Consider the following 17,514-nt stretch of genomic DNA (forward strand, 5'->3'; position numbering starts at 1 on the left):
TAAATTTCCTTCGTCAACATTAAGTTGAGGATTTAAAGGTACACGGAATCATTGGATACTTGCAGTAGAATATCAGGTTAACGTTCTGACAGTAGTTGAAGACACGTATTTTTAGAATGATTTAGGAGGGTATGTACCTGAATTTAAAACACATGCAGTCGTGCACTCAATATATGCAGCACTTTTCTGATTATGAGCCGTGAATCTAAGGTGGGTATAAATTGTTAGATTAATTCAATAATTGCATTTTATATTAACTATTTTGTATCAATGACTTGAATAGTAATAGACTATGTGCATATCTGCCATCTACTTAACATTATTGAGTGGTCATTCAAGTATTAGTCAATTAGTGAGCTCCTTCGCATAGACGTTACGGCCACTATTGCTTTAAAATCGCATTAGACATTGCGATACTTTAAATCATTGGTTTTGATAAACGGTTAATGCTTCACTCAGAATTCCTTGGTATGTACAATTAAAACGAAGCACTTTCCATATGAACTGGTGAGACTAACGATTACCAACGTGCGACAACTTATGACCAACCCTGAGTTGGCAAAGAACTCGTGCTAACATCTAGCCCAAAGCTGTAAAAGGATCCCGACGGGGCAAATGTGTTTTATGAAGGAAGGAAAGAAAACTCCCACTCGTGGATCATGCACGCTGTCTTAACCGTGTACAATAACAAAACATCATCGTATTTTGTTTTCTTACATGGGCCACACACTCAGCATGAGATGCCAGGACGTCCAAAAGTACCTGGTTTCAGACAAGTTGTAACGATTGGAGAAAAGAGAATGACGTGGTAGCTCTATTTTATGATTTTATTATCAAAGGCGGAGTGACTTGTGGGACATTTGTCCACACAGACATCCGTCCTCCATACAGCTACCCCCAAATCACTCCGCCTCCGATCGCACAAAATAGGACAGGTATGTCATCCACTTGTCTCATAACAAGGTGTGCATCCTTAAACATTCAACTTTATATTGTGTATAGTTCATGTTATTTCCTCACTACGCTAGTGTTCTTCATGTACTGTCCACGAGAAATATAACTGGATAATCAATAGTAAATTGTGGTTATGTGTACAATGAAAAGACATACATGTCATATAATGCCCTGAGCATATCACAGTGAGCAGCCGAGATTAGTACGATAAAAGCAGGTGCCACAAAACGTGGCCAGCGAAAACATGACAGAAAGAAGACATTGCCAATAATCAGTATGGCTTTTCAGCCAGATAAGATTTGAATTTAATCAATTTTCCCAAACAGACAACACCAGAAGATACATACGGGAAACAACAACCATCTCGATCTTTAGCAAATTCACGAGGCTAATTGGAGAATTAATGTTTTAATTTAGTGCTGAAGCAAGTGGAATGATAAAACGCCTCTTCCTTAATATCGTCACAATTATGAATGTGAACACTGCGACTCTTGGAGCGCGAGGCATATTAGCTGCGCCACTGTGCTTCGGAACGCCTGAGAGGCATTGCGATGACAGGAATCTCATTTAGCCATGCAAATGAGTGAAACTGAATAGACATGCTTTACACAACAAGTTCATGGGCGTGTTATGAACGCCCACGAACGCGAAACTGTCACTAAAAATGTTCATGGAAATTCGGTTGATCAATATGTGGCCAACACACGTGAGCAAACCTGAGTATAAGATAGTGTTCTTTGCTGGTGGAGAGAGACATTTGCAATGTGTTTTGATGTACCCACCGTCTAAGCACTTCAAAATAACCTGCACAGCGTTGCTCCCTTTTAAAGCAGCCTACTTAACTTTTAACTTATAGCGGCACTAGATATATCAATCAAAAAGCAATTTACACTTATTAACGAAATTATAGTTTCGTTATATAATTTTGTTATACCACTAAATACAGTTGTATGCTTAAGCATTCAACACATCTGAAGAGGGACTACAACACACCCCTGACAGTGAAAACAGTGTAAGTAATGCTAGTTTTTGAAATTCTCCGTTGCGCACTGGAATTAAAAAATAATTAATATCGTGAATATGTAAAAAAAAAAAAAAAAAACTACAAGGTCACAAACCTATAGGTGACATTTAAAAAAGCAGGTAAACAAACACGAAACTCTGAATCAATGCATGTCAGCTTATTATGTGAGCCGGTCTCTTAATATTGTCTGCAGCTAGCATTGTCTCAGCTGCAGGGAGAATGAGCTGCACCGATTTTCTTCGATCTTATAAATGAGGCACCAACAAAAAGCCAATGATTAACACAAACCGCTGTTAGGCACCGCTCACATTCCGCATTAATAATACATCCAGTCACATTCACTGAGGAGGCTCTGAGCGTGTTGCTCCATTAATCACTACCGAGTGCCATTCCTGCACAAAAGGGCCACACCGGCTATCATTACAGCCAGACAGCACCATTAAGATTCATCTTGTAAACGTGACCCTGGTCCTGCGTGAGAATTTCCAGCGCATGTCAGTGACGTCAGGACTCGTCGTTCTCTTAAAATTTACATCTTGACTTGAGAACAAGGCTGTCATCTCAGATCGTTGTTGTCAGGCACGGCCTTAAGAAGACGACCACTTGGTGGGACTCTGCTGACGTTGAAGACGGCTTCTATTGCTAACTGTTTCACGCACGTCAAAAACACAAGGAATTTAAGTGTGTTTCTGGGTACTTGTGATGAGGGATTTTGTTTCGACTTGTAGTTTTAAAAGAACGCAAGGATTGCACTAAGAGGGAGTTGCATTCTCACAATGCTTTACATTTGCGGTAACCGTTTCATTTCCAGAAGAGCGTTCTTAACATTCCATTCTCTTTCAGCTCCCTCGACGTGTGCCTACGCAGTGCAGGCCTGACCTTTCCGTTGATGTAGTTGAAATTATGATGTCACGATGGTCGTTTTAAATAATACAAGAAGCCCTGTCTTAAGAGTTCAGAAACGGTCGCCCACTGCTTTGTAGTTTCACAGGGGCTGATAAAGCATGTTGTTACAGAAGACAATTCACGTGACAGTTCCAAATGAGCATTGTACTATTAGCAGTCACTATATCAACATTTAAAGCTCATCGAAGTCAAACATCAAGTACAAAAGTCAACAACGCCAGGGTAAGATTATTAGGCTACTTTGTATGAGGTACCTTAATGACTGCTTTGCGTGCTGTGGTAAATGCACGTAAAAGAAAAGTTAATACAACTCTAACAGTTGTTTATTTTTCACTGTATCATGCATTCTATCAGAACATGAGAGTATGCTACGCATTGAGAATTGGGCCGTCTGCAATGTGGAAAAACTGCAACCGCAACATTTCTGTGCAACGAAGGATAAATACACGCCTTCCTGACGCTTCAGGAAGTTTCAGCCCCGTACATCATCTTCGAGCGTTATTTAAAGAACTGAGGCTAACTTACTTTAGGAAACGACAGCTATTTACCTGGGAGCAAACCGAAATCAGGTCAGTACTTTTAACAGTATTGTTTTTATCCCCGTTTCACTGTTAGTAGGTCTACTGCATCACCTAAAACAATGGCTAGTCGAGGTTTATTTAACGTTTTATCACATGTGCTCATTTTAAGAAAACCTACGTGAGTTTCAGATACCGTTAAATGCATGTTTCATCTGAATGCAGACTTTAAAGTTAGTCCAGTTCTTTAACCATGAAAATTTCATTCAGTGTTTACACTGGCTCTTAAAAGGTCCAAGGAAAGCAGTAACACGCTAACCATCTAGAGTTATGAGAGATGAATGCTTCTGCATTGTTCAAGGAAAAAAGTATTCGTATACTGGGACTAAATCAGAGGAAAGATGAGCATCTAAACCACTGATGACGTAAGCACGTTTGCTTTGGGAATAGGCCTATGATGTAACTCGAACGTGACATCATCTTACTTTTTAAGAACAGTTTAAAACGTTTAGTCTGACCTGCTGAATGTTAAGGGCACTGTACCGCGAAAGGGGAGCTGGAGACTGAACCATTGCTTTCATCAGCTAGCTCGAAGTCCTTTGCACCTGGTTTGAAAGGAATGGACTTCAGACTATTTCCCTTCTTTTTTAACATTTAGCGGCATATTTTCGTTTCTAAAATAACATTTTATTAATTTTTCAAGACCGCAAATTCTACATAAGAAAAAGAACTAAATTTCATCACATTTTTATCCCAAAGATCAAGTTTGAATTGACTTGAATGGAACTGTTCCTACCAATTGAAAATTTTCAGACACAAAGACCTTGGGGCTTAAACCTATGTTTAATGGCACAGACTTTAATGATGGAGTGATCATTTCTTATCTATGATTATTTAAAATACACGTCAATGCTACCAGCCTATCCCCTCACACTGAAATTCAGGAGTTTTAGATTCAGCTTGGACTCTCCTGACTCTATGTGACAATGGTGATTATTATCACTATATTAGGGAATGCCCCAATCCAGGGTGACATACGTAGTTTACATTTTTATACATTGCTCATTCATGCAGCTGGGTGTTTCCACAAACAAAATCAATAAAGCACTATGATCACGTGTACAGATGTGACCCCCTTTAGAACCTACAACCTTCTGGTTAACAGTTGAGTTTCTCAACCACCAGTTCAGGTGTAGGTTTTTGTTCCATCCCATCTCTTAATTATATGGTTGGAGTCATTATTGCACCAAATGAATCCAGGGTGACCACTCAGCCTAAATAAGAGCAATAATTGATCCAAATATCGATTAAATAATTGAAGAATCGGTCAAGTAGAAAAAACAAAACGGAAATGTCCTCAGCTCTTCAGGAGCAGGGCTGCATATCCCTGGACTAGTGCATGCTAACACTCCTGTTCACAGGACACCTCTCTTAGCTCATCAGGAATATCACGAACATAGTGTTTGAGACTGTTTTATTTTTCAGGGTGGACTATTCCAGAGGCCCACTCTTTGTTTCAGAAAGGAAACAATAAGGAACAATTCAAATGGCTGGTAGGGATGCCTAGCTCTTGATCTGTAGTCCTGACCTCACACATAACCATGTCATACATTCATCCTGAGACCCACAGAGGACAACTTAATGAATTTAACGACAAAGAATAGTGGAGATGTAACCATAAAGACTGTAACACCCGCCACTGTCTTTACTACCGGGTATATACATAGTGTAATCTGAAGTGCTGTGAAACCATCGTATAGGATAAAATCAGTCTTTGCTGTGAGAAAATGAATGTGGCATTCACACCAGAATTACGTTAACTGGTATTTGACCTCCTTAGATATAGCTGACTACACAAAGAGGGAGACATATATTAGCAAACTGGTTTAGAATCAGGTGTGAGCCCTAAAGTACCTGCTACTTTGAAGCATCTTGAGGATTAAATTCAGCTTCATCAGTTACGCCCACCATATTCCTAGAGAGGTCAGTACTAACTGGTGTATGTGGGAGAGGTGCACCCTGGGAAGTGAACTGACATGCTACTTTGTCTCTGTAGAACACGGGGACCCTTGTGAGGTGACAGATGTTGCTTACTGCACGAATGGAGGAACGTGCTACAAAATTCCATCTGTGTCCACACCCACCTGTGTGTACGTCACACTACACTAAACTATTAACAGCGCAAACTCAAATTCCAATTCCACATTCTTCTGTCTTATACTTTAATGAACATGCACATTATCTTTCCATTTACCTGGTTGACACCCTTCATCTGGGGAACATGAAAATTTCTCAACCTTTTGCCCTCCGTGGGTCATTTGTATAGCATACAGCACAGAGTATCTCCACTTATTTTGGTGTCCATGAAACCTGATTTTCCCATTACCAAAAAAAAGACAGAAGGCAGCCATTGGGTGTTACTTGTTCTCACCAATCTTGGAGGATCCATTTTCCCGGCTTTGAGACTCAGGGCGTCTCTCCTTCTACTCCAGCTGTACTGACAACTACAGAGGCAGCAGATGTGAAGAGTTCCAGTTGTTCAGCAGCTCCAAGGATGACAGCCAGAGTGGACTGATTGCAGCTGTGGTCATCATCAGTTTACTCGTAGCTGTGGTGCTCGCTGTGGTCATTTACTATGCCTGCAAGTAAGCATCTATCTATTTATATGTCTGTCTGTCTATCTATCTATCTATCTGTCTGCCTGCCTGCCTGCCTAGCTGTCTGTCTGTCTGTCTGTCTATTTATATGGCTGTCTGTCTGTCTGTCAGCTTTCTGGCAACTGGAGGAAGACAAGGTGAAAGTTTCAACTACAAGTCAAAAGGAACATGAACACTTCCATAAACAGGAAGTGGCTGAAAGGTTTCAGGGCAGACATCTGTAAGGTTGGAGATAAAGAGAAAAACACTTTCATTTGATGGACTAAGAAATCAAGTGTCCATTCATTGATCATGGATTAGAGGGAGAATTTCATAGACACTAAAGTGTGAAATAACTGGAGAAGGGAAATAGATTTTTCTGCTTTGAAATAATTGTCCTTGTTTTTCCAAATCTATACTTGCTAAACTGTAAGGATTTTTTTTTCAACATAATCAGTATATGCAGATTTATGGTGCAGTTGCTGTTTAAACACAAATGTCACACATTTACAAATGTTTTAACAAAGGTTCCAAAAGCTGAACCAGTGGTTTATTTTTCTTTTTATGTTTCTTTTCAGAATGTGGAAGCAAAAATCGCAGGCCGATCAGAGCAGTGACCAGTACCGGAAGGTTAACTCCAAAGTCTGAAACAATCATCGGGTAGATGTTGTGAAAGGCTCACTATGGGACTGTCAAACTGTGTGGGCTCACATGCTGCCAGTGCTTTACAAACAGATGATTCCTCAGAAGAAATAAGCATGCATGAACTGTAATACACAAAGCTATGGTACTGGACTAAAAACAGACATGCCTACCTGCTTGCGCCTGATTGGTCCTCTTTCCCCATACAGAGAAGGACAGGCCTATAAAAATGCAGATCTAAAAAATCTGTGGTCGTGTGAGGACAACCATTTGTGGAGTGATTTAGTTGTAGTCTTGTGAGGCCAATCATAGCCCCTTTTCAAAGCAGTATGGACCACACAACTTTTTTTTTAGAGTTTCTGTAGTTCTGTATAAAAAGTTGACAGAACTCATACAAAATTTTAATAAAAAGGCAAATTTCAAACGCAGCTTGCTGCACACAGGAGCAGACACATTCAGAAGCACTTCAACAGCTGTTAAATAATTACTGTAATCAAACACCCATTTAAAGGTTCTTTATGGTGGTTCTAAGTCAGGGGTTATGACGCTGCACCTTTTCTATACCGCCTATGGATTTCTGTTTAAATTATTAATTATTACAACTACTACAATTGTGCAGTGTATCATTTTATCCAGTCTGCTGTTTACTGTTTTAGTTACTACTGGCTTCCTTTTTAAGAATAAGCTGTTTGTCCTCTTTATGGACAGAGAGAGAGGATTTCTTCCGCTATTTGAGACCTTGCACAGGTTCCTGTTTAGGACAACATTTTTTTATATTATGGGGATGAGTCATTCTTATATGGTTATATAAGGCTAGAATCATATGACATTAAAAAGGAAGGAGTCAAAATGTGCAAAAATTAAGCACACATGTAGTATTTAAATCTTTGATATTACCTGGTGAACTAATCCTCCTTAAAATGTAAAGTTTTTCAAAATGTGCACTGTGAAAATGTTATTTTGGGATTCTCCCTATTGCTTGATGCTGGACAGTAAAGTATGTTGATTGCTTTCATATGTCTTATTATTACATGCACTGAAATCATCAAATGACATAAAATAAAAACAACAAAATCTCATCTTCCTCTTTCCCTCTTAATTCAGGCAGACGTTGAAAGTGTGGCACGATGAGAGATCTGGCCAGGGTGTAATGCAGAAGTGAAGGACACTTTTACACTGTCCACTAAAACACCCATTAGCCCCGACAGCGGTGCTGGCATTCTGAATTAATTGCTCATTGCTCCCGCTGATCAATGTGAGAGGCAGGCTCTCTTCCAGCAAGCTGTCTGCTACATGCTCCTAGCTCAAGGGAGACTGGTGGCTAACTGGCCATGACCGATCAATGGTAAAGTGATGGGCACGGCCTACCCTGAGCACTGAAGCACAGAGCCCTTCAGGCCAGCTCCACGGTGAGGACATGAAGGATGGTCATGGCAGTTACTGGCTTGCCATCATGAAAAGCATAACAAGCCTAGAGGACGGTTTCCACACAAGCTGGGGGACCGTGTGCCCTGCTGTTCCCACGGTTATGGTGGACACCTATAGCACTGATATTCTATATATTCACCAGATCATTGTGGCCCAGACTGAAACTTCGGTCTCTGTCACTGTTAAAGCAGTGAGAATTTTGATTTGATGGTGTTATGTATATTCATGATGAGGCATGGATTCAAACAGAATGTCCATACCTGTCATCATTGCACCACTGGAACCATGATAAGGTGGGGGATGGAAAGCAGGAGCTGAATATGTGGTTAAAATACAGAGTTTCTGTGGCGATATATTCATACCTTCACTTGCGTGAAGAATGCACAAGAATATACAAAAGCGCAGTGACAAAAACAGGACATTTAGCCAGTACTGGCTTGTTATTTATCTAAAGTGAATCTGTCACCGTGGAGAGTTTGGTCTTCCGGAGTATGGGACACCACTCCAGATCCCAGCCAGTCATTTCATGCTTTTATGACCCCCCTGTGTGAAGTAGTCCTTTCTGGTGTCAGTGTGAAATGTACTTTTAATAAAATTTAACAGCTTAATTTAATTTCAAAGGGTTTCCCTTCCATTCAGATCTCAGCTCCTCTTGCCTTGAGTTCAGTCAAATGTGGTGTTATAGATCAGTGTTAGGCATCATGTGTCAGATAATATCATCTACAGCAATGCAGCTCCTTGCTTTTAAGGTTGTCTGCTGTCACTCTAACCCTTCATTGGTAGGTACTTCCAATGCTATCAGATAAAGACGGCTTTTGTGATTATTTCACGGACTGTGTATGCGGTTGCGTTGGCTTATGTTGGCGGTATTTCAGCTTGATGGTTTGCCACTGACATGATCCTTTAATACCAATGCAGTTGTTCTTGCAACTCCACAGACATTCATAAACTGCATCTTGCCATGATGGCTTTGTCAGTCATTCTCGATAAGGGCATTCAACAACTAAACAACTAATAAAAAAGATTATCTTTTTAAGAAAACTTCATTTGAAGAAAATTACATGGTGGCAGCACCTCTGTTTCTAACATGGACCTAAATTAACAGACAGCACAAGGCCTACTGCTCGTGAACACAGCGGACAGAGCCTCTCATTGGTTTAGCAATCCCGTCGCCACGGTTTCCGCACTCGCTCAGAGGACACAATTATGTTCTCTTGTCACTCAGCGGTTAGCAGCAGCAGAGACACGGCTGGAGCAATTATCACCTCAGCATGACTGTCAAGCAGTTAAAATCAAATGTCTTCACTGAACTATTGACTCTCCCGTCAAACCAAGCACAAATTTAGCCCATGGTGGAAAAGAGTATTTAGTACTCTGTATTTAGAACAGGAGTGTTCCAAAATTAGATTTCCTGATCGTTTATCCTGATCCCCCAGTTACATCGGCACATTTCTGAATTTAAGCACACAATTACAGAATCACAGGGAGCCAACCTGCTCTACAGATCACCCCAAGGTCAATGATGTCCTCGCCAAGACTTTTTAGCTGTATCAGCAGATCATCTCTGCCGGCATCCCTTGAAACACAGGGGCTATGGAGGGTCATCACTTCACATTCACTCTGCATAGACACGATTAATCAATTTCTATCAGTATTTCCTCTCTATCTGTATAACAAACATGTTTATTAAATTAGTAATTGGTGCAATTGTTATTCTTTTGTTAAAAAAAACACTTCAATTTATTTTGCTGAATGTGATTTTTGAGGGTTTTAGAAATCAAAGGAATGCTCTCTTGATAGACTAAACATACTTTATTGAGTCAATTCCAGCATTCAGGGCAAGTCTACATGTTACACGCTACATGCTACAAGGATGTAGCATCTTTTCACACATATGTAGTTATCTAGCTAATAAGCTAATTAAGTACAGACACAGCTGTACTGTCCCCTTTAAATGTTGAACATGCCAGCTTCTGGTTGCACGCCCTGTTCCTTAGCCACAAACTGACAGCCGCCCATTCATGAAGCAGTGAGGACGACACACAAGGAATTTGACTGTTAAAAGGTGAAAGTTACCTGACGTCTTCCTGTCTATGATATTAAAGTCTGAGTGAGTGAAAAGACCGCATAACAATAACTTTGTCCCGCCTATCTGTTACCGCTGATTCGGATTAACGACGTTTACCCACTGAGTCGGATCATAAAATCTCTCTCTCCGTGCTCTTGAGCAAGATTAATTTTCCAACGATAAAAACACCAAACACTTCTGAGCAAGGACACGAGGACAAAAGTCACTGTTGCATGGCAACATGGCTTATATTTCATTTAGTTACCAGTGAACCCCGGAAGTGCATCGCAGTGGAAATGACAACAAATGGGAAACATATCTGAAATGCAACAAATTCAGCTACATCGCGCTGAAATACACCACCTCAACGATTACAGCCCAACCACACTGAGAATGATGACAATTACGAACCCTAGTGAAAACTTTTTTTTTTGTTTTTGTTCAACAAGTTAGTCAGTTCCTTTTAAGTACATTATATTTATCAGAAGCTCAGCATCATTTTGATAAACAGCACTGACTGGACAGGTGCATTACGTTGTTAATGCACCACACATACAAAATCCCTCAGTGGGTGGCTATGTTTATTCAAGGCCATGCATATAATTAGTGATGAGACCAGCTACACCCATTTTAACTTAAGTGAGTTAAACATTTTTATTGTTACAATAACAGTTCCCCATGGGACCAAGGCTTCCTATAATCCCTTTCACCTATTGTATCTTATGTCATAGCACCTCACAGCAAAAACACCCCCAACCTGAAACTGAAAGTGTTGAAAACCTCATGACCAAGATTTCTTTTAAGATAGTAGACAGAGACATAACAATAACCCTGGAAAGTTCTTCTTCCTGTCTGGTGCCGTTGGTCTCAGTCATGTGGCCAGTGGCTCCAGGACATTCCAGCCTCCCTGGAGACAGACTCCACCCAGGTGCACCAGAGCCTTGAAGCAAAGACTTGTGGTAGTGTGTGTGTGTGTGAGTCCTGGTCACAGTACTTTTGCAGCCAAACTCATTTTGACCACAGAGTGGTGTGCTGGTGACGGTGCGGAAGGTGCTTGCCTTCATATAATGCTTGCTCGTAGTATGTGTGGTTCTGCCCACATTGATGAACATGGTCCCTGAATTGTTCCTCTTGGGGGGTGTTCATGGCCTGCAGCAAATGTCCCCTTTCTCAAGTCCTGGTCTGGTGACAGCGATCCCCCTGCCAACACTGGAACCACTCAGTGCCACCCCTGCCACGTTGTCTAAGCCCCACCCATAGCTTACAAGAGGGGATACAGGACAGGACAGAGGCAGCGTCATGCAGCAGGCCTGGTCTCTGTGGCAACTGCCAAATTCCAAGGAAACACCTGCAGCATTTGAATGGCACAGAACAGTTTGCATTAATGGTGGCAATGCGCGGGTGATTACATGCCACTTTTTCTTAATACTGGCATTTGTGGTGGTGGTGGCACAGTGTTAAATGTTGTGTTTTTCCAAGATTAGTTGCACATACATCAGTGTATGCGGTGCTTAAAGGCCGCACTCCTGCAGTTCTTAGAGTCACCTTTAAATTAGTGAATGACGTACATCTAGACCGCCAGGTGAGTGGAGATAAATTAACCAATGAGGCCCTCCCAGACTGCAACTGCCACTCCTAGTATTACTACCAGGATTGCTGTACAGGATTGGATTTAAGCTTTACATTTAGATTCTGGCACACACAAACAGATGTACAGGAACACAAAATACACAACACAGAAGTCACCAGTCCAAAGTGTGGACACACCTGATTAAGACAATGGGAAACATACATTCAAAGACATCTAAAGACTTATATGCTTAAATGCTTGAAATTTGTTTCCTAGACAAATCCAAACAGTTAAAAGTTGATGCTTACGTATGAACTTCTTTCCAAAAAAATGAATTTTAAAAAATATTTTTGGCTAAGAATCTAATATAGTTTTGATTCGTTTAACACTATTTTGGTAACTGCATAATTGCATTTCTGCTATTTCATAGTTTGATGTCTTTACCGTTATTCTAAAATGTGGAAAATAAGGGCCGCCAACAATTTAAAATTAGTATGGCTACAAGTAATGATAATGAAAATATATTAATAACAAAAAGACTTCAACTGAGCAGCCCCAGACAGCCGCCTCAGACAACATGTCTATGGAATGGCAGGGGAATAACCGTGAGAACTGAACACTTCAACAGGAAACACCACAGATGTCACATGGTGCACTCACCTATCCCCAGAGAGAGAGAGCGCCTTCTCCACATGGCCCCTGGCCATCAGGAATACCATACACAGGCCAAGGTTACCCACAAGCCCCTGGGGGTGAGGAAAAGGGGACACGTCTGATAAAACATATTAGGTCATTTTTCAGTGCAGTGCTAAGCTAAAATTAGACCATCTTTAGAGGTAACTCTGTGCAGGGGTCTCCACAGGTGTCAGAGTCACGTTGCTGCTGCTTCCTACAGCAGCTGTAGCAGAGACGTGTAAAGGCGCTGCAGCACCACAGCTGATATAAATGACTTTTTCCCATTGCTTGAGATTAGTCTGACAGCAGAGCTTTCGAACCCATTTGCCGGCGGATAACCATGTAATATCTACATCAATTACAATTCTACTGACGATAACGCCCAGCCTAATGTGAAAATAATTATTACAATTAAAAAGAGATTAGACTTTATGTGAACACGCCATCAGCAGGATTGGACACGGTTGCCTTGCAACCAGCAGATGGTGCTGTGGGGCCTCGCTGTTACTCATGATACCCCAGAACTGGCATATTTCACTAAATCCCTGCTTTTTCCACATCAGGTTACATCATGTTTCTGTGTAAATACATAACTAACTTCCTATGCAGACTGACCAGAAACACTCATATTTAAATTTTTATGCATTATCCCAGAGTTACTAACGCAGGTGAGCTCTAAATTACCAGTCTGGAGAACATGTGCATTAGAAACTACAACATTATTCAGTGACCTGATGGATATTTATTTAGACGCTTTCACTGGTGTCACTCTCCCCTGCTCCCCTGGATACTTACTCAGCTACCTTTTCCTGAGGTCAGGAAACCATTAACAAGTTTTCCCCCCAATTAATTCTGGGATTACTGTTTTGTTTTTTTTTATTAACTCCCTCTGGAAAATGTGCACGGTCTACCTCTTTGTAATAATGCAACTGTTACTATAACTAATACATTTTCATTGAGTGATTACTGATCTCCTAGGAAACAGCCACACCCAGGCCAGCCTGTAAAGCCCATAGCTACACTGCTTACATTTTCCAAACACTGGGACAGTGATCCCCTCCCTGTGGATCAGCAGTCTGTCAGGATTCTGTTCACATCCCTGCAACAAGAAAGACAACAAAAACGGTTCCAATTTAAAGATAAAAGACTAGCCCCCTGCTCCAGGTATCAACGCAAGAGCCCGCTCATCCAGCAACTCTAGCTTATCAGGCCTACGATGCAGACAAAACCGAATTTGTTTTCTTTTATCTTTACAGGCAGTCACTGTGTAGTCTGATATTAAATCTCTGGCGATTAATCCGGCCCTGGCCTCAAAGCTCACCACAGTCTCAGAATAAAGGTGCTGTCTGAGTCTGTGAAAAATGGCCGAATACTCATCAAGGTTCCCCAGGAAATCCTTTAACCACAGGGATAAACAGCTCTACTGTATTAGTTTCAATCCAAGTCTCTACTACTGTGATTGCTACAGGTTTTGTAATTTAATTACAGCAAAGAGCTGTATCCCTTTCACCCAGACTCCCTCACTACCTAGCATGCATGTATATCAATCAGACTGCACAGCACAGCCTGAAAATCTTTAGCCTGTCTCTCTTCCTTTGATAGCAGACTTTCTCAAACTTCTCTTAATGAAAGTGAATTTATGGACTTACACCAAGAAGAAAATTTTATTAACACCACAATTTAAACAGATGTGTTTAGATGTGTGCCAGTGTTTCTACAATACACCTAAGAGGTTCACAAAGGTTAGATCTAGAAACCTCATACATTAAATATTGATGTGAATACCTTTACCTGTGATGTGAGTACCTTTACCTCTACATACAATACCTTTAGTGGTACAATGAATTTCAGTGGCTGACAAGACTCACCTATCTCCCTATCAACACGTACTCATGCACCCACCTGTTTGAGAGGGACCAGATAAAATAATCACACGCTGTGACCTGCTAATTATCTGATTGTGTTTGGCAGTCAGTCATCTACTTTAGGTACTTATTCACCAATAAGGGTTACATGTTTGACATTACAGCACAGCTGGCCTGTCATACCATTCTTTTGCCGGTGGCAGCAATCCTGTTCGTTGATGTTCACACTGTTCACCATTAACAGAACTGACCCGTGAACCAGGTAAGCCATCTGTCACAACTGCAAAAGGATGAACAAACTGCATCACATCAGCACAGTGCATGGTCTTACTGTAACAAAATTTCACGGCTAAGATGTAGTTTGTTAACATACAAAGTTTCACCACTGCTGTCTCACCTTTTGTGTGCTAAACAGGAAATGGTCAAAAATTCTGTGAAACTTGTGAGGTAAGGAGTACAAGATTTCAAACCTAACGTATTCAGGTTCGAATTGCACATCGGAGACACTGCTGTTGTGCTTCTGCACAAGGAACTTCTCAGTAGCTCCAGTAGTGAATATCGGACCTTAGATGAGTGTTACATTGTTGCGATGTAATGCTCAGTTCAGATAGTGGGGGGAACCCCTTTTCACCTCGTGTTCATCTGACACGCAAGTAACCCTGTGCATATCACCCAACGGTCGCGTTTCCTCCACAGCCGACAAACGCCAGTTTGACAACTAGTATCTAAAACATTCACGTTGATCCTGCATGAAAAGAACTACCCACCTATAGCTTATGCTAGAAACATTCAGTCAAACCAGTCGAGGTCGCCAGCTAGACAGTCATTTCATTGCACTAAAAGTAAACCAGCTGGACTGACCAGTCAAAATGGATAAATCAAAACATATCTACATACGGTGTTAATCGAACGAGGTCGCCAGACAAGCAATACACTTACCATCCAATCCATGACTAATACTGATTTAGTGGAAACAAACTTAAAAAAGGTCTCCACCACTCCATGTATATAACCTGCGGTACTATCAGAGGCTGTGTTCGAAAAAAAAAACAGATCCATATTTTCCCTCAAAACAACTCTAAACTACTTACATAGCTAACGCTAACAAGCCAGCTGGGACAATAGAAACTGGTAACCAGTAGAGTTATTACAAATAATGCTGCCACCTAGTGGTACACTTATTAGTCCTCCAAGACACACTTTTTTTTCTAATGAGTCCATATACTAAGCGAGTTAAATCAGCGCCCCCTCCTATATTACACGAGAGATGTATCCAAAAATACCTCAGGAAATACATCCTTAATTTCACTGGTGTAGTTCCAGATGTTTCAAAAACATTGACATTTAACTGTGATACACAAACAGATATGCACACCTACCACTACACATCTCTCAGCATCCTCTCACTGAGTAAGTAATATCCAGAACAGTGCTGCAGTTCCACTAGTTCCAGCCTTGATAAGGGACCCACAGCACCGCCGAGAAGACAGAGTGCTGATGATTCTCACAGCGCCCCCGGTGTTTGGCATAGTGCCCACTTACCTCAAAACTTCAGTGTCTTTCAGATCCTGTAGGTGAAAAATTGAGATAGATACGAAGTGACACTGAATTAAAAAAAATAATAATAATTCAGTTACTTTTTTCGGTAAAAAATGTGAAATGTGATCCTTTTTATGTCACTCTGGATAAGAGTGTAATGTAACACTCTGTTCAGTCATTTTAAGTTTCTCCTTCAAACTGTCTCTGAAGGAACTTAACCGTGAATTCGTACACTATGGCTTCAAGGACCAATCTGCTGACACAGATTTCACACATTCTACATACAGTGTCTGTGTACTCCAGCAACCACCTGCACTGTCTCCAAGCAGTGGTGCACCCTGCCTTCAATAACAGCCGCTAACGTCACTTCTGCAGACTTGTGGATATATGGGGTGTCTTCCTAACATAACTGGTTGTGAACTATAAATTATTGTGTTATTTGTTGATAGCACCATCAGGTTCATACTCCTGGCATACAGAAATAGATAATTAGGGCTTGGCCTCGTGGTGTCTTTAATCGCAAACTTCACGACACTCTTGAATAAATTCTTGTCACAGCTGGCTTATTAAACACAGAACACTTTCTGTAAGAAGTTAAAATGTCTTAAGTCAAGAGTAGTAAATCATTGTAGAATAACTGAACAAAAGTTTCTTTGTTACCTGTGAGGCTGCAAGACCTACCCACGGAATTTGACTGGAATCTTTGTCTAGATCTGGAAAGATATTCTAAATGAAAAAAAAGCTTTGTAATAATTTTGTAATACTTAATAATTGCCCATTGAGATCTAGAATTTTTGGGATTCCTTCTTAGGTTTTTTTTTTTTTTTTGTATTTAATATGAAGACAGGAATATTTGCCAAGACATAGCTGCCACTGTTACTGCATGGAACCAAATCCCTTAAAAATGATGTGAAGGAATGCTATTACCAGGGCCAAAAGGATATGGCATACCACCATTTAAATAGGTTGTTAAGATGACTAACATGCAAATGTCTTCTCTAACTAGATGGGGGACAATGATTGCTCCCAGTGAGACCTCAGAAGCCAAGCACAGATACTTCACCTTACGCTTTATAGCAGCAGCTCAATTTGCGCCCGTTTCCCTTAATTGCACCACTTATGCACACAGAGTATGTGTGTGGAAGCTTAATAAAACTGCAAGCTGAAGCGAAAAAAGCAACAGAAAATGTACAGGTGAGGAGAAGCTAAGCAGCCACGTGCCAGACTTGTCAGCCTCACTCAAGTCTGATAACTGAGGCTAAGCATTAACCTGGGAGAACTCCTCCCTCAGGTAAACTCACCTGACAGCACCTAAGCTCTACGGCGTAACCTTCAAACGGCCCTACACTTTATCACCCAGAACCCGGGGGGGATGGGTGGTGAATGAGCGCTTTCATTCAGCCGCGAGTCTGCAGTCAATAAGCGGGTATCGAGCTGTGGCAGTTTACACTCAGCAATGGCTTGTTGAAACACTGATAAGCTCTTTCAGTCCCACCGCTAATCTAATGTTCACCCAGACTTTACCAGCAGTGTCTTACACAATAAAAGCACTGCTCTTATGAGGCATGTTCCAGTGGCCCCTGGGGCCATATTTATCATCTATCTACATAACATTGAAGTCTGAAACATTACATATGAATATCGGTTATATATTCTTTTGTAACTGGAGAGACTCTTGAGTCAATAAGC

The 17,514-nt window shown here is 41.0% G+C and overlaps 1 protein-coding gene across 1 annotated transcript; it reads left to right on the top strand.

The window, feature by feature from the left end:
- Nucleotides 1-3,388: 3,388 nt before the first annotated feature.
- On the top strand, nt 3,389-7,737 carry LOC118787681 (pro-neuregulin-4, membrane-bound isoform-like). Its single transcript, XM_036543285.1, has 5 exons — nt 3,389-3,453; nt 4,888-4,955; nt 5,459-5,552; nt 5,895-6,047; nt 6,617-7,737. The coding sequence occupies exons 2-5, from the start codon at nt 4,949-4,951 to the stop codon at nt 6,684-6,686; spliced, it is 324 nt and encodes a 107-aa protein (XP_036399178.1). The 5' UTR covers nt 3,389-3,453; nt 4,888-4,948; the 3' UTR covers nt 6,687-7,737.
- The last annotated feature ends 9,777 nt before the right edge of the window (nt 7,738-17,514 follow it).

This window comes from Megalops cyprinoides, chromosome 13 (assembly GCF_013368585.1).
Source record: "Megalops cyprinoides isolate fMegCyp1 chromosome 13, fMegCyp1.pri, whole genome shotgun sequence".
Lineage (NCBI taxonomy): Eukaryota > Metazoa > Chordata > Actinopteri > Elopiformes > Megalopidae > Megalops > Megalops cyprinoides.